The sequence below is a fragment of the Trichogramma pretiosum genome, unplaced genomic scaffold, assembly GCF_000599845.2.
Source record: "Trichogramma pretiosum strain Unisexual culture from Peru unplaced genomic scaffold, Tpre_2.0 scaffold60, whole genome shotgun sequence".
NCBI lineage: Eukaryota > Metazoa > Arthropoda > Insecta > Hymenoptera > Trichogrammatidae > Trichogramma > Trichogramma pretiosum.
Genome location: NW_019640805.1, coordinates 143,365 through 161,876, shown reverse-complemented (window position 1 = coordinate 161,876; position 18,512 = coordinate 143,365). Strand labels below are relative to the sequence as shown.

Genomic DNA, 18,512 nt, shown 5'->3' with positions numbered 1-18,512 from the left:
ACGTTCGCGCGTTCGAAGTGATGTTTGTATTTTTGTTTTGCTTCGGTACTGTATAGATGTGAGAGCTCTTAGTATTCAACGAAGTACAATTCAACTTACATATTTTCATGTGCCTAAAGCTCGTAAAAGCAACTTTGATCCGAATTTTAAATAAATGGTTTCATTGTTATTACTTATTCTTGCATCGACCATTGATAAACTTATTTCTTGCTGCTTGACTAAAAAGATTTGGAACCATAACACTTTTTACATAAACTTTTGTGTGATAAAAGGTACAAATTAATTTTTTTTTATTAAATTATACATAACATTATGCATACACCCTGCTAACATAAGCAAGAAAAACATGACCTCTTACGCATCCCATACTTATTGATGATTGAATTTCTGTGAATCATTTAATGAATATAGATATAGAATTACATTTCTTTGTATACTATTGACACAATATAAAACGATATCTTTGATATACGTTTTTTCCAAGGAGACTATAGTCGATGATGTACGTAAATCAAAGTGTAAAGTATTTAATTTTAAATTATATTTTATCAGTATTGAGAGACATTAGGACTTAACTTTAAAAAAAATTTTAGTATTTGTTTATAATTATTTTTCATTTATATTAGTCAAAAGAGATTCTGAATATAATGATTTATTTATCATTGGAAAGAGTTTTAATTTACTTAAAATGTTTTTACTTTTTTGATAAAAATCTATACATCAACACATTCTTGTGTCGCGTAATAAAATCGTTTGTCAGGAATCAACGATAAAGCGTCACACGAATCTTCAATTTTAACGTATCGGTTATTCGACCGAAAATATTGCTAACAATATCAAAAGCTTGCATGTAATAAAACCTAGTGATTTTTTTTTTATACAATCTCTTTGATTTCATTTTATCTCATGCATACACTAATTACATTCACCTGAATAAAACTGCGACAAAGCATAAGGTGTTATCGTGATATATTGATGTAATACTAATGATCGAAGCATATTTATTAGAAACTATCCATCATCGTTACGATAATTTTCAATTTTGAATATTTGACTTGTTAAGTGTTTTCTAATTAATCAATTAACGCATAGATGCATTAGTGTTTTTATGAGGTTGTATTAGGCAAAGGACATTTTCATTTGTTACAAAATTTTTCAGCTTTTACGGAGCTAGACACATTGTACAAATTGAATCGAATGTGTTTTGTTAAAAAAAATATGAAACACTCATGTATTATATCATCTAAATGACAAAAATAGCCACCGTAAAACGATCAACATCGTTTATGGACATAAAGAAGACACTTAACGTAGCTCGCGAAAGCTCCCATTTATAAATTTAATGACGTTTAGTATTTATCATCATCTTATCAAGATAAAAATATTGTTTATGTTAATAGTTTTGCAATTAGTAATTGCAATACATCTTAAGCTCGCGTTTGATACACGAATAATCTGAGAGAAAAAAACACAGAGAGAAAGAGAGAGAAAGAGATCGATCAGGAAAATTGCTGGCGCCACATTTCTCATCGTGACCTTGCAAGGCCGTGTTTATATACATCTTCACGTTCATATTCGCTTGCAAAGCTCAAGTTTATATAAGGGGTGTACGAGTACCAGATAGAGCTCAAATTCTTCAATGAGTTTTTTGCGAATGCTTGATTGATTTCGAGTTTCAAAGCTTTGTGTCATGAAGCTTACGCAATCAAAGATTTAAGAAATGCAAAAATTCGTTCACAACAATTTTTGCTGTATATCATTAGTAAATAAATTAAAACTCCACATATGATATTGTGCGAATGTACATTTATTTTTTTTTTTTCATTACAGTGTACTGCAAGGAGTTGACTTTAGAATGTTCCCACACGCTGCTCCGAACGGAAAGTTACACTTTCCACACGTTGTCGTAAAAAAAATGGTACGTAAGTGGGGTGGTTCTGAATTTCACACTCGCAGTAGCAATAGTATAATATTACAACCATAATTACGAACTCTAAAAGCCTATAAAATGTAATAAGCTAAAGAAAGCAATGATCGATTCGGAGTTGGTGCAGTCGACGTCACTTGACATTAACGATTAGAAAGCGTAAGTTCATCAAATGGTCTCTATAACGTTGGATTTATGATGTCCATTACACACTCGAACAAAGCTCGCGCTACTTGATACTTATCTCTTATGGATTCGTCCACGTGCTAGCTTACTTTCTTTATACATCTGTGTACAGCGAATAGAGTCAATACACATGAAAATTTTTCCAACGATAAATCCGATGTAAGTTTCCATGACAAGGGCTAAGAATTCTACGAAAATGATTACAAGGACGTGGATCATCTTTACCAAAAAAAAAAAAAAAATGAGATAGATTGAAGAGTAAACACGCGCCCCTATACATACTTATAAAAGTATGTGAAGTAATTTTGAAGAGCGAGTATACAATTTTGTTTAGCATGATTTCATTTTTATAAATATTTTTTATATATTTTATTGTTTTTTTAATGAACTGCTTTTATTGAAGTCTTAATCGGTTGCAATTGTTGAAAATATTTTACTTTTAACGTCTGGATAAATTGCTACGGATTATGCGGAAATTAGCAAGGTCAACTTGGTTAACGAGAAAATACCTTTTTAACAGTGACTATATAGTAACACGTGTTAACTATTTTCAAGTTTTGAGTTTACAAATCAAAAGGTTTTTTTATCTACGTTGTGTAATTTAGTTTAATGGGCTGAGTTGTTTTCGAAAGTAAATCGATACATTTTCTGAAAAGTTTGATAAAAAATACTGTTACTTCAATCAAATATTAAATTTCAAATTCTGAAATTTTATTTTGACTCGAAGCCCTAGGTACGTAATTCTTGTTGTACTCACAAAGAATGAAGTTGTTTCAGCACGCGCTACAGCACTGATAATTTTCGCTCATACTCAATTATAATACTTCAATGAAAACCTTGATTAAAACTATGATTTCAACACGAAATACAAATAATTATATCAATTTATATTTCTACGGTGAGCTATGGGACTTGAACAGGCTAAAAAAGTTGGGTAATTCATTTAATCGAAACGATGAAGTTTACGAACGATATCAAATCTTTCGTCACGAATACGCTTATACGATCGTTAATACGTTTTGAAACGAGATTTCAGTACAAGTCTGGTGATAATGAACCATCAAGAAAATGTAATAGTTTTGATTACTTTAGATTCGACCCAATAAAATGCAGTCTAAACGAGCAAGTGTGAAATATTTTTAAGATTATTCGTTTCGTATTTAAAATGAGATTGGTGAGATATTTTTTCCAAAGCAATCGATAGTACAATATACATGTTTCGATAAAATCCAGTACATATTTTCTGTCATTTCCTGACGTGACGTGATACACGCGGGTGACCTACACACACTCATAGCCACATTTGCTCCTGAAACACATTTAAGAGTCAGAAATCGGAATGTAAAAAAAGCTTAAATTTTACAAGCACGCTCACACAATATGGCACATGAAAAGTGGGTCATTTAGCACGTTTAAATGCTCTTCAATACAATGATTTTAAACATCGCTTATAACCACGTGTACACAAGAGTCGAGGGTGCAAATAAAACGTGGGGCTCGAGTTTTATTACTTATTCTTGTTGTAAATATTTATTTCTTTTATCTTTGAAAGCTGATCGAATAATTTCAATTTATCGATAAAAAAACGTATTCGTTTATATTTAAAATAATACTGTAACCAAATAGTGCAATTTCTTTGTTCCTTCGAAAGTGAGCATATCAAAAATGCAGCGTTTCGAATAAAGTTAATATTCGGTTACACATCTGTTATTTTGTATTTTCGAAATAAACACGAAAAACGGCGTATTTTTCTCGTTAAAACGAACAGAGTGAAAGCTCATGAAAAACGAAGCGAAGTGTAACTCATTAGGTCGCCAGTAATTGATACGTTTACGGAGACTGGCTTGGTCGGTCGGCACTGTGCACGCATACAAAAGCGGCATTGTGCGATGCAGACGTACTGCACGCCGGGGGCATTTGAAGCTATGATACACGCGCGTAATTGAGTTCATCATTCACACGGTCTACGATGATAGATTTCTTCTCGCGCTGCGCCTCGTCTCGTGTGCAGCATTAAAGCGCAAAACTTGATTAAGGCGCCCAGTCGGTCGGTCGCGCACTCGCATTCGCTCGATCGGCAGCGGGCCAAGAAAATTCGCGCCAAAGCAGAGAGAGAAACGCAAGCGCGACGTATTTATATTTCTGTGTATTAATGCATTATATAGTTACGGGCGAGCGGGTTTAAATTGGGAACGCGGCGTCTAGAAGCTCGACTTCTCGCTCGTGCAGCACGTAGATCGCGTAAAAAAAAAGGCGTAAACACGCGAAATTCGGCCACGAAGCGCGAAGCGGAGCAAACGAGCCCGTTCGATCGGAGACGGGCGTGGACCAATCTTCGTGACTGTTGCGATGTCATTTTTTTTTTTTTTTTTTGGGCTGCTTTGTAATATAAGTGGGCGACTATTCGCAATCGCGGGCAGTCGCGCGACCTTGCGCGCCATCCGGAAGAGCGAGAAAAGAATATGTTAACGGTGAATAGCGCGCAGACACACACGCGAAATACAAATAAGGCGCCGCCGGCGCATGGCTGTTGCGCGATCGACTCGCTGCTGTTCTGCTCGTGCACGTCGCTCGGCGCGGTAGCCGTCGTGTAGAGACCGGGCCCCGAAGTGGACTCCATTTACCTCTGCGGGCACTCCGAATGCGAGCGTTTGTATGCTCGAGAAAGAGATCTCGTTTTTCGTATGTACGCGCGTGTGCACAGGCGCGCGCAGAAAGGGACAGAGACGTATAGGCGAGGCGGCTGGTGGAGCTGCGAGGGGGTCGCAGCAGTCGTATTACAGTATATATGAGCGCGTCCAGCATAAGTCGGCCACCCCGCGCGATTACGGCATTTTTGGCCGAAAGTGTCGTATGTTTAGCTCGCTCGGAAACGTTTAGCAAGAGTCAGAAAAAAAATCCAAACACATAGATCGATAGATTTTTTCCTCCTCTTTCTAGTGGTGTAGCTTAAAAAATTCTTAAAAATTGATTTTGAGGTTAAAACTCGACTTGAATATTTAAGTCCATTTATCCAAAAAATGTATCCTCCGATTTCAATTTAAACTGCACCAATCGAAAGAGGAGGCAAAAATCTATCGAAAACCATGTTTTCCAGGATGGAGAAATGATAAGAACTATTAAAGATATCGAGATGAATAGCGCAGGACGACGCGCGCGGACCTGTTTTCCGTGCGCCAGCGGCGGCACATGCGCGGCGCCGTGTCGTTGTCTTTTCGACTCGCTCGTAATGGCTTAAAAAATGCTGGAAAAATAATGTTAACACGTAATTCGATAGATTTTTTTCTCCTCTTTCTGATGGTGTTATTGAAAAAATTCCCAAAAATTTTTTTCATAGTCAAAATTTGACTTGAATTTTTAAGTCAATATTTCTTCTAGTATTTCAATTTTGACCTCAAAATTAACATTACCAATCGAAAGAAGAGGAAAAAATCTATCGATTTACGTGTTTAAATTATTTTTTCAGCATTTTTTTAGCGAGTCGAAAAGACATAGGCAGGAAAACAGGTCCGCGCGCGCCGTCCCACGCTATTCATCTCGATATCTTTAATACTTCTTATCATTTCTCCATCCTGGAAAACATGGTTTTCGATAGATTTTTGCCTCCTCTTTCGATTGGTGCAGTTTATTTTGAAATCGGAGGATACATTTTTTGGGAAAATGGACTTAAACATTCAAGTCGAGTTTTAACCTCAAAATCAATTTTTAAGAATTTTTTAAGCTACACCACTAGAAAGAGGAGGAAAAAATCTATCGATCCATGTGTTTGGATTTTTTTTCTGACTCTTACTAAACGTTTCCGAGCGAGCTAAACATACGACACTTTCGGCCAAAAATGCCGTAATCGCGCGGGGTGGCCGACTTATGCTGGACGCGCTCATATATCAGCGGTGGAAGAGCGATACCGAGTACTAGCTCCATATAGATATAGCAAGTAGGTGTACAAACACACACGTGTGCACGAGCGCCCACGTATTTATATGTATGTGTGTACAACGAGCTTCTGTAAATGTACAGAACTTGGAGCGCCGCGCGCAGCACGACTCGCAACTCGCATGACTCTGAGCCTCCGAGCCGCTATATAGACAGCAGCACCGAGAGTAGGGGAGAGTGTCGGAGGCGGCGTGCGATCGCACTCGCCTGGAGAGGGGGAAATAACGAGCCTTTCGAGTTCAGCCGCGGTGTAAAAGCAGTGCAGCCAGCAGCCGAATGATAGTTTTTACTCGGCTCCCTGTATATAATAATAAAGCGACTGCTCTGCCTGCATGCGTTGCAATATATAGTAGGTATCGCGACATACACACATGTATGTTATACACGCACAGATGCACATTAGGGCGACGAGACTGCAGATGCAGAGAGACGACGAGTGGTGTGTGTGCGCGAGCGTGTGACTGACGCGTGTGCGTGAGTATAATAATAATATAATATAGAAGAAAAAAAAGCAGCTTTATCATCGAATATTCGACGGCGTATAGCCGACGACGGCCGCAGCCCGAAGCGAGTCGTCGCAATAGCGTGCGCAAGTATCAACACAGCAGTAGGAGCAGCATTATAAAGCATATATATAGGAGCAGCAGCAGAGCTTGGCCGAGGAGACCGGCGCCGCCGCCGCCACCGCCACTGCCGCCGACGACAACACGCGTCATTGCCGCATTGAAAATATAGATTTGCCGATTGTGCAGAGAGACAGAGAGAGAGAGAGAGAGAAACTGCCTCGCGAGCGAGCCAAGGCAGTAGCACGAGCAGGCGGCAGTAGCAGCAGCCGCCAGTCGCCACCGCCGCAATCAGACACACGATATATAGGTATCGCCAATTCGCGTACAACACTGGCTGCTCGTCTCCTCCGGCGCCGCGACGCAACGCGCGCTAGACAGTCGCGTATACGCTGCACGAGCTATTACATCGACCTATAGTGCAGCGCCTAATTGACTATTGTCCGAGTGGCCCCCCAGCAGCAGCAGCCGCCGCCGCAAACCACGTAAACAAAGTTTCTGTCTACGCGAGTCTTGTTTGTGTATCAGACTGTAGCAGCAGCAGCAGCTCGTCAGTCGTGTCCGTCCGTCACCGAGTCTGCAGACTGCGCCGCGGAGTCGCGACCACGTTACTTTGCGGTTTTGCGTCGACGTCAGCTATCGTCATTACGCACACATCGACGTCCTGACACGCGTCCGTTCGATGCACACCTCATCCCGCAGCCTATCGTCGAGCTTTAAAGACCGCGAGTGCACCTCTACGTCCAGTCAAGCTCTCTGCTGGGTCTCGCTCTGATCGCCTGTCGTCGTCTAGACTGCGCCTCGTCTGCAGCCCGCAGCACGTCCGAGAGAGAGAGTACTCGCCAACCAATACGTGAGCAGTATTTGTACATGCTCGTAAAATATCGCCGAGGTATTCGTCGATTGCACAGCTATACGGAGCAGTAGAGTCTAAGCCAACTCTATATAGCGGGGAGCCGGCACGCGCGTGCCCTGCCTATCTCTTTCTCTTTCTCTCCCACTTTTTCCTTTTTCTTCGGACTTTTGCGGCTTTAACCCATGTGAGCAAGCAGAGCAACTACAGAAACACCTCGCCTTTCGATGGAAATGTCAGGTCGCCGCCACAGACAGTGATAATCAGTTACCAAGTGTTTTTCTACACACTCGAGCAACATTGTTTCTCATTGGTTCTCAACGCAGATGAGCTTCCACTTCAAAAATTCACTTTTAATTGCTTTTTCACCATATTACCCTGTTGCAAGGGTTGATTACTCAACAACTATTCATGTGTGTCTGGTTGAAGTAACTGCTACCTAGTCAATCAAATTGTCAACTTCAACATTTTCACAGTTTATTTCAACAATTGTCCAAAAGTTATCGCCTTCAAAGCTGCATGTATAGATTTCAACGCCAGCTGTTGTTGCCTTCTACTTTTTGCACACCACGTTGATATTAGTGCTTGTCATCTACCCTTTATATATAAGTGGGTTCAGTTCCTGATTTAAACAAAGTGCTAGTTCACAAATTATTCAATGTCATTAATTTCATGCAATTGGTCAAATGAAACAAATGGACAATTAGTGAATTGTGAAAGTGTTAACTTTCAGTGCTAGTTTATCAATTTTTTGTGGCATCAGTCAATGCATAGTATTTGTTGCTATTGAACTGATCTCAGGAGGGCTAGTCATACTAATGCCCAGCATTAGTGAGCTTTTATAAATATTGAGTGTGTTAAGAGTTGAGTGTGATGCCTGGGAGTCGTACTAGTATCGAACCCGAGCACAAATCCCCTAGGGAAAGTGGTGAAGATTCTGAAGATGAAAGTGAAATTTTGGAGGAAAGCCCCTGTGGTCGGTGGCTCAAACGCCGTGAAGAGGTATGTTTTTCACATATCGTATTTTATCATGAAAAGGTATGTTATTTTTGTTTTATTACAATCTAGCTGAAATTAACAGCTCAATAATTAGTAAGTAAATTAGGGTTATAATGCATGCGACTGATCGTTGAGATGCTAGTATCAGCTAAATTTTATTTATATATTCTTATATCATCATACTTTTGACATGTTGGGGACGGTTATTTATATTTTTGATTAATTAAATTAAATTAAATTAAAATCTACTAAACAAAGCCAATGTTTTAGTTTTGATACATGTAGAATCTTTGCCTATCATTTAAGAAATAGAAATTATAAAAAAACTAGTTAAATTGCATTGATAAGCTAATGATGAGTGATGGAAATCTATAAAATCAGATTTATCTTGAATTACATTTGGAAAAATTTGTAAATTCTACTTTTTGACACAAATACAAATTAAGTTTCATGTATTTTTAATGAGTTGAAATTACCTGCAAAAATTTTCCATTTAAAATGATGATTAAAAAATATTTCAAATTCCTGAATGCCTTTTAAAACTGCAAGTCCTGCTTTTCAATGACAATAACAAACTCTATTATCTTGATTGGACTAGAACGTGCCCATGTAGATATTAACTTCCCTCTATCTATTTCTATTACACAAATGCTTGTAACTGAAAATTATTCTTTTGCTTTATAAATTTAGTTATATTTGACTTTATTAGTTTAATATAATTTTATAAACTTAAAAAGTGAAAAAAGAACGAAGTTATATAAATAAAACGAAGGCAAATCATGCACGTTGGAATATGAGTATTAATATTCGAGAATTAATTCAAGTAGTTCAAGCGCCAAGAGATCTTTTCTCATTTTTCATAGTGATGATAACTCGGCAACGTGCGAAATTTAGCAGTATGCCAAATAATTATATCGGGATAACTTTTATAGAAAACGTTTTGCGCATCCATCGACGAACTTTGCTCTATATTTATTTTTTTTCTGAACGCCTTCCAATATTTCGAAAAAAATTCTCAAGTTTGTAGCTATTTTTTGCTATTCTTGCGTGACGAAACTATTTTCAATATGCTTAAAAAAATTGCGTCAACATTGTCGTTTTTCTTATCGCTAAATAGTTTATGCGATATGCGTCACATTGTTCGTGTGGATTTGCCAATCTTTACAAGCACCTATCCACTGAAATGAAATACGTATTTTCCACACCATACAGCACGTGAACTTTTAGTTATGTACAAAAATATACATCTGAACACTTATCTTAGAAGACCACATTTAGATGGTCTCGGTTACAAGTAGTTTACTTTGTTTACATTCTGCAAATAGCATCTCAAGCTCGGCCTATGCTATACGCATTACGGATTGAGAGTCTTTGATACATTACTCTTACTCTTAACACTACTTCAATCTTAATTGGATAATAATGTGTCTAAAACGTTTCATTGAAATAAGAAAAAAATCGGATTAATCTTTAATGAGCATGAATTCCATTAATAATTACATTAGCACCTGAGCGGTAATGAGATACATCTTGCACTATGAAAATTCTCCTTCCTCACTTTTTACGAGAAACTTCTCGGGTAGTTAGAAATAAGTCACATATCATGAATAACCAAATTTATTATTGTAAATTTGAATTTCTCTGCGAAGGATATTTTCTACAATTTCTATTAAGTTAGTGCACGTATTTCGAAGCTTACATTATATAACTATTGTATGAATATAGAATTTGCATGAAATAATGGCTTTCAAAACTATGTTATATTGTAATTCCGCTATGGAGCTTAGATTTTATTAAAAATCACATGGTATCTAGCATTATTCGAGTTGAACATCGATAGCGGAGGTGGCAGCAGCAGCAGCAGCAGCAGACTTTTCCGCTAGTGTGCGAGATTTTCATTATTTCCGCGTTCTTGGCTCAAGATCGAGGCAATGACCGAGATCAATGTCAAATTTTTTTCTGCTCTCGCACTCGTTCGAACGAACGTTTAAGCCGCTCCATGCTGCGTTTCACGTTATATAGCATACAACACTTGTCTCTTTCAATTTAAAACTACTGTGCTCTGCGTAATGGATATATTTTCGCGCGAATTTTCCGACATTCTTGGCTCTTTAGCTCATCGATTGCCCATTGAATGTCGCGCGAGGTGACGCGTGCGCGAGCTTTTTTGCAGAATTTTCAATTCCGAAAGATAAAAGAAAAAAGCATCGAGTACCGTATGCGTATCGATTAATAACTACAATATATAGGCACAAGTAGCGGCCGCATTATGCATGCTATATTTGCTCGTCACTTTGCTACGACATATCGTTGGCCTGCGCTTGAGTAACTTCAGCGCGAGGAATCTCGTGGGAAAGAAAAGTGTGAATAATTGGCTTCGCGTATTTCTGCGTGTCGCGATCGAACCTCTGCTTTGCTCACGCACGCGCACGCATTTATATATCTACCCTATATATATTATATACACGCACACACATATAGGCACAACGAAGTAAATTTTGCGCGACGACGTGACGCATATTTTGCCACTAATCTCTCGCATTAAGTATATGTGGAATGCCGATGTCGCCGCTGAAAGATTCAATATATGAAATAAAAAAGAGCTGCGCCTTAACTTTTTGCTCCGAACCAACGAATTTTGAGCATTTTTGATCAAGTTTTTTCAAGAGCTCAATATAGTTCTAAATTACGTAGATGAATCGAATCTTAAAAATTATTATATGAATCAATAATAAATTAAAATGATCAGAATTTAAAAATGATTCGTAGGGGAAAACTTTAAAATCATAACAGTAGTGCTCTCATTGCACACATTGCGCGTCATGTCAGATCCTCAGTAGGTCACTATTAAATGACCCTGCATTGAAAAGTGACCAACGCTTCTCTCCGGCACTGGTTTTAATATTAAAGGTCTCGTTAAAAATCGCGCCAACTGTGTGGCACGTTATAGCCGCGATTACTTAAATTCATGTCGAGATCAGCATTCATCGGCTGTAACTCTAGAATAAGAAGACACATATCTTATTTGTCAAACGAATAAATAAGCATTTAATCACTAATTTCACTTTTGGGGCTTTCGCCAATAAATCACCCGATCGAGCAATAAATACTTACTTATCAACGATTGAGGAGAGTTTATCACCTGATAAATCAATTACAATTGCACTCGAACTGTCAGAGAAGAAAACAAAAAATTACGATTAAAAAAATGGACTATCATTGCGTCCAGTGTAAAGAATTTTTCTACTTTGCCATCAAACTTGTTTATTTCCTAGAAATCAATATGTTTCAATGTGTAAAATTTAAGTCTATAGCCGTGGAAAACCATCCAATGAAAAGATAGGCATCGATACGTATATTATCTGTACTTTAACAAATTTGAATCAAATTCAATGAACATTTTTCTTGCGTTTTTAAAATCAAATCATGAAAAATAATTACAATTTACGAAAAATTAAAAATAACAAATGGAATTTATATCTAAATTAATAAAAAAATTAATTCGTTTACAGGTGGAACAACAAGACTTGCCAGGGATAGACTGCGCGTATTTGGCGATGGATACCGAGGAAGGCGTCGAAGTCGTGTGGAATGAAGTTCAATTTTCCGAAAGAAAAAATTTCAAAGCTCAAGAGGAAAAGATACAGCTTGTCTTTGAAAACTTGACGCAACTCGAGCACCCTAATATAGTTAAATTCCATCGTTACTGGACGGATACTCACAATGACAAGCCTCGTGTAAGTACCTCTGCAACAACTTTTATTACGACTAATAATGTTCTCGGTGGAAGGAAGCGTTGACAAAAGAGTACGGACGACTTCATTATAATGAACATTAAGTACAAATTATAAGTGTAGTAAAATTGCTTACCACAATTGCATACACCTATTGGCGTGGTAGTTCAAATGGAGCAGAAACTATAAGCCAATTGTCAAAAATTCGATTAAATTATATGAACATCTATAATATATGCAAATGATCTGCACACAAGATTAGAATTCGCCAACGCTTGTAATGTTCAAATTCGCCTATTACTGTAACTATTAATATGTCTAGACGCCAGTTCTATAAATACATTATGCGACGAATATTATCGATCTTCTTTAAATCGTCGGATTGACTTTTTGACATTAAAGACATAATAAAACGAGCTTGACGCATAACTTAGTGGTTTGTTCAAATTTTCAGCGAGTACTAATGGATCGTAAAATCATTTAATTTTGTTACAGGTCATTTTTATTACTGAGTACATGTCATCTGGGTCTTTGAAACAGTTTCTCAAGCGAACCAAAAGGAATGTCAAAAAGCTACCCTTGCAAGCTTGGAAGAGGTGGTGTACGCAAATACTCTCTGCTCTCAGGTACCTATCCAAATATCGTTTTTAAAATCAATTAATTAACGCAAAAAACTTTTTATCGCAATTAAATTATTGATTAATTTTGTTGATAACGCTATATTAGTTGAAAAATAAGCTTGTAAATAATTTATCGTATTCAGTCGCCGCATAATAAAATAAAAAAAATCGTATTTATGCATAAATAAAAAATCATATATGTAAATAAATTATTCATATATTTCCAGTTACTTGCATTCCTGCTCTCCACCAATAATACATGGTAATCTCACATGTGACACCATTTTTATTCAACACAATGGTCTAGTCAAAATTGGCTCTGGTGAGTTACTTCTAAATCGTTTACTAAACTGATCAAATAAACTCATTCACTCGTATAATTTGCAATATAATGATATTAATTGTACGAATCTCATTGCAGTGGCTCCTGATGCGATTCATCAGCATATCAAGACTCACAGAGAAAACATGAAAAATATGCATTTCATTGCTCCTGAATATGGAGGTAAGTTACTGTTGAGAGATATAACAAAATTTTATCATAAAAATTCGGTGTAAAGAACTTTAATTTTTATTTTTCAGTTTCCATAACTCCATCTACAGATATTTTCTCATTCGGCATGTGCGCATTGGAAATGGCTGCATTGGAAATTCAAGGCAACGGAGATAGTGGAAATGTTGTTACAGAAGAACATATTATGAAAACTATTGATTCGCTGGACGATATTCAACAAAAAAACTTTATTCGCAAATGTATACAAGGGGACCCATTAAATAGGCCAAGTGCCCGGGAGTTACTTTTTCACCCTATTTTGTTTGAGGTTCATTCCTTGAAACTGCTTGCTGCACATGCCTTAGTCAACTCTGCTAGTGAGTTGATGATTTTGATTATAAACAAAAACTTTATCGCGTCGAAATATTCAATGGGACAATTGATTTAAAAAAAATAATGTTTCACAGCAAATATATCGGAAACAATAACAGATGAAGTGCTGCAAAGGCTATATGGACCGGATACCGTGGTGGCTGAGATGAGATATCAAAATCGTCCACCCCACCAAATACGTTTGAGTGATTTTCCTGTTGCTGAAAAATTAGAAAAATTTGTCGAAGACGTAAAGTATGTCAAAGTTAATTCGAGTGTTAGTTATTATTTAAATTGTAATAAATGTTAAATTAAATTTTTTAGATATGGGATTTATCCACTGACTGCATTTAAAGCAAAACTTCCACCACCTGTTCGGCCTCGAGCTATTTCTCCTGAAGTAGCTGAATCTGTAAAATCTGTCACTCCAGAACCAATTGACACAGAGACTCGGAGAGTAGTCAATATGATGTGTAATGTAAAGGCAAAAGAAGATTGTACCGAGCTGCAAATGACAATTTTATTAAGAATGGATGACAAAATGAATAGACAATTAACTTGTCCAGTTTCTGAAAATGATACTCCATTACTTTTAGCTCAAGAACTTGTGAATTTTGGATTCATCAATGAGGTAAGAATTCACAGTAATTTACTATACAAGTGCTCTATGTTACTTGTGGCACTTCTTCTGTAAATTAATATTATTTTTCTAAGATTCTTGTACTATAAACTCAATTTTTTTTTTTAACCGATATAAATAATGATATAAAACTTCTCTTTTGTTGTCAGATTGATCGTGATATGTTAGCAAATTTGATTGATGAAGCTTTAGCAAGTTGTTTCAACAAAAGAATGTTAAAACCTGGTATGGTGTCGTTGTCTAATCTAGTAAATCCAACAACATTAAGACTACCAGAGCCAGGTCAATCTCAGATTCGAACTTTGGACGCAGAAGCGTTATCAAAACATCTACAACTTCAAGCAACTTTAGCTGCACAAAATAATATGGGCCTTGATACTCCAATGAATAAGCATCAGGAACAGTTGCACCAGCAGCATCAAACGGATGAACCACAAACAATGGCTACGAATGAGGTTACTAGTTAACCACCGGCCTCTCTGCTCAACGCATTTCATGGCCATTACTTTTTACATTGCTTATGCTACTATTGTTGTGCTGCGCTTCATTCTCCATGTACAGACTGGCTATTTATTTTTATATTTTTAAGTAAGAAATTACATCAGTTTTATGAAGCAAATAGATCTATAACAAAATTCGATCTTTTAATCTAAGAAAATGTTACTGTCACTCATAAATTTATAGATCAGCGATCGGCTGTAATGATGTAGATGGCAATTGCCGGTCAAGGGTTTCCCCTTACCGTGAAAAACAGGTATTCTTCGACAACTTATATCAAGATCATGGCTATGATGATGGCCTGCGGCCGATTTTAATTGTATAAATTAAATTAATATTGACACCCCTATTTTTGTTGAAAATAATTTTCTAATGTCACTTGGAACAAAAGATTTCGCCTTTTTGAGAATGAAAAAATATGGTGAATCTCTTAACATTCATGGGTATTAAAAATTGGGCACAAGTATTATCACTCTATTGGACATAAAGCTTTATCTTAATATTTAATTCAATTCATAGTAATACGATTTATTATAAATTAAATATTGAAAAATCAGTCAAACTAATTTGATGAATTATTATAAATAGCTTACGTACAATTTTGCATTTTGTGTTGAAAATTTATGAAACTAAAAAATAACTAAAATATTTTCTCATAAAAGAATGGATTTTATATTTCGAGGTACAGTAAACTTTGTCTTTTCGATTTTTCATTGTTGCTTGTATCGTACTGTTTTAAGATCATGCTTGAAATTTTTAATATAAAGTTCTAAATTTTTAATATAAAGATTAAATCACTTTTACATTTTTATAGAAATTATAGTAATTTTACGCTTATGTTTATACGTGTTTGTAAAAAGAAAAATTTGTTTACAATTCTCCGTACCAATTCATTAAGAATGCAGATTTGTCTCGTGAATGTACGGCGTTTAAAGCCAACCTTGATCATTGAAGATACAATATATAAAATGTAAAGGAAACAAATGTTATCAAAATTGTAAAAATGAACAATAGTTTTGAATACACATTTCGCACAAAAAATGAGTAACAGTAGTAAATATGTAAGTCAATCCATTTAGGCCAGCAGTAATGATAACTGAACGAAATATAACAATACAGTCCTTACTCACCGTAAGTCTCTAGAGATCTTATTGTTTCATGTTACGGTACACATTAAACGAGAAATACTGTGGTATTGAATATGACACTAACTTGTTGGGTATTACTATTAATATATCAAAGTTATTAACAAGCTTATTATTCATCATATTTCTTTCGGAGCTGAATTGTTATGATAACGGCAATAATTATTTATTCAGAATCGTATAATTAATAATATTCCGTTCAACTACGTAAAAAAATAATTGAAATTTTATTAAAATGTTTAAAATATAATATATTAACGAAAGCTAGAGAGCTTATTTGATTTTTTTTAAATTAAAAGATGCAATAACTACCAGTTGAAGGATTCGAATGAACTTACAGTATCAAAATAATTTACAAAAGGAAAATACCAAACTTAACATAATCATGTAACTCCGGAATAGAAACAAGGTTTTACAACCGTAACATATAAAAAGGAAAAGTCATGTTCGAAATATGAGTTTGCTGTAAATAAAAACTATATTTTTAAGAGAAACTGTCAATACAGAAAACTAGTCATAACTATATTCAAATGTTGAATAGACTAACACACCGACTTCCTTACGTCTTTTTTGCATTTAAAATTATGACAAACGCTTGGCCAAGATGGAAAAGAATTTTTTGAGATTAAGATTGAATTTAAAAAAATCGTAAATGAATTACAAAAAATAAACAAGTGTGAATAAATAAACACAAGTTAATGAGAACAAGGTACTGCTCTTATTTTTGTCCATACTTCCGAAAAATAACGAGAATATTGAATCGTTGCATTTTTTATAAAAATTAATTATAGAATAAATAATGCGTGATAAAGAACCGCCCGAGAAAATGGTAGAATGTGAATATACAGAATTGTACACTTCAACTTCAAAATGTTTACAATGTCGAGATGCAAAGTGAATGAAATGTATAGCGATATTTTCTCGACTTATTACTTTTTTGTAATAAAATGCTAAATTGTTGTGATGCAAACTTGAATATAATGATGTAATATAGTAGAAAATGTGGTAATAGAAAGCCATTATTATATTCGTTCAGAGTTTAGCTCGAATCGTTTTTTTTTATTGTTTGTTTTATCGGAATGACAAATTCCACAAAGTGATAACGTGAATAAAATGATGAGAATTAGAGTCTCTTTTGCAGTCTGTTATTATTTTTTGTTCGCTTCTAAATAAGCTTTATTTATGTATAGAATAGCGTTTTACTCGCAAGATATTACAAAATTCATATAAACTAAATAATGTTCCTCTTGTTTATTTCTTTTATTTTTGTACACACACCATGATAAAATTGAAAGAGGCAGTTAAAGACATCAAAAGTATTTTTTCATAGATTTCACTACAATTGTGAAGTATAATATCATTACTTGAAATGCATTCTGATCGGGACTGATGGATGAACACTGTGTAAATCCAAGTAACATTACAATATATTTTTGTACTTATAGTTACTATATTTTTAACCAACTATTGTTTGAGTAATGATATTGAAAAAACATTTTTTTCTGTAAAAAATAAATAAATAAAAAATCTACCTTAAAACATACAATAGTACTATAACTCTTATTAAAAAAACTTAGGACTCAAGAGTTCTTTAATATTATTTAACAATGTTAAAACTTATTTTATCAACGGTATCAGTATCAATGGTATTTAAAAATTTGATTTCCTAGCTTAAGTTTTTACGTTTCGATGCAGATTATAAGTAAGCTCAGAATTTCAAAAATAAAACTAAGGTAAAAAAGGTCTGTCAATTCGAAGAATGACATGACATTTTATTCGTTTCATATCTCAGTTAACAACTATTCATCTGTTAGCAATTTCAGCAGCAATATCATAATGCACACATAGTGCATTATGTTATTCGTCCACAAATGCGTACTTCTTTAGCCAATAGAGCGACAAGGCGCCACTCAAATTTGTTGATGCATTTTGATATCCGGATTGCAAATATACGCAAGGTGGATTTGTTGAAAGTAGTTAAAACATTTCTTGTTATTAATAAATTAATCAGGGTCACCAGACTACGGATAGTGCGACTTTTATAGTGAAAAATAAGTGTCATGAATTTGAACGTAACAATGCGCTAAAGGGCCTGAATCGATTGTGGGACTCGCATGGAGCCATGTCAAGCGTTACCATCAAAGGGTGTTGAACCGAAGGAAACACGAGGATTGTTTGAATGCACTCATGGGCTAGTGAGACAAAAGAAGTGTTGGGCCCAGACCTAACAGTAAGTGACTAGCCCAGAACAGGCGAACAGAGTTCAATAGATTTTTGAAAGTGTCTATTCGGTGGCGGTAGCGTACGCGAAAAGCGCGTTTGCGCATCACAAGACAATAATATTGTGGGTTATTTCGGACGGTGCATTCCGTGCATTACATGTTTTCGTTTACACTACAGCCACCAAATAGACACACTCTAAGTTTGGCTATCTTTAGTTTAGGGGCCCCGATAAGTTTGATTATCAAAACGATTTTATAAGCACAAATGTTTTCACCACCTTCAATAAATTCACTTTGCACACTAGTAATTATAGATCGAAATGGGTC

The 18,512-nt window shown here is 35.6% G+C and overlaps 1 protein-coding gene across 4 annotated transcripts; it reads left to right on the top strand.

The window, feature by feature from the left end:
• The first annotated feature begins 65 nt into the window (after positions 1–65).
• On the top strand, positions 66–17,397 carry LOC106653562 (nuclear receptor-binding protein homolog). Of its 4 annotated transcripts, none has more exons than XM_014373059.2 (10): positions 66–272; positions 1,831–1,918; positions 11,974–12,198; positions 12,691–12,821; positions 13,043–13,137; positions 13,237–13,320; positions 13,398–13,685; positions 13,776–13,935; positions 14,005–14,311; positions 14,470–17,397. In XM_014373059.2, exons 2-10 carry the CDS (start codon positions 1,856–1,858, stop codon positions 14,785–14,787), a joined length of 1,671 nt encoding a protein of 556 aa, XP_014228545.1. In that variant the 5' UTR covers positions 66–272; positions 1,831–1,855; the 3' UTR covers positions 14,788–17,397. The 4 variants fall into 4 exon arrangements, 3 of the variants coding, with proteins under 3 accessions (XP_014228545.1, XP_014228543.1, XP_014228544.1); XR_001339413.2 differs by lacking the exons at positions 66–272; positions 1,831–1,918 and adding an exon at positions 6,318–8,500 and having other exon boundaries at positions 14,470–14,908; positions 15,005–17,397; XM_014373057.2 differs by lacking the exons at positions 66–272; positions 1,831–1,918 and adding an exon at positions 6,318–8,500.
• Positions 17,398–18,512: the final 1,115 nt, after the last annotated feature.

What these genes read in the sequence shown, in the direction of transcription:
- LOC106653562 (XM_014373057.2), top strand. Translation starts at nt 8,336, where the DNA reads ATGCCTGGGAGTCGTACTAGTATCGAACCCGAGCACAAATCCCCTAGG. An exon ending in CATTGCTCCTGAATATGGAG is followed by an intron (nt 13,321 to 13,397) that starts GTAAGTTACTGT and finishes TTTATTTTTCAG; the next exon opens with TTTCCATAACTCCATCTACA. An exon ending in AAATTTGTCGAAGACGTAAA is followed by an intron (nt 13,936 to 14,004) that starts GTATGTCAAAGT and finishes TAAATTTTTTAG; the next exon opens with ATATGGGATTTATCCACTGA.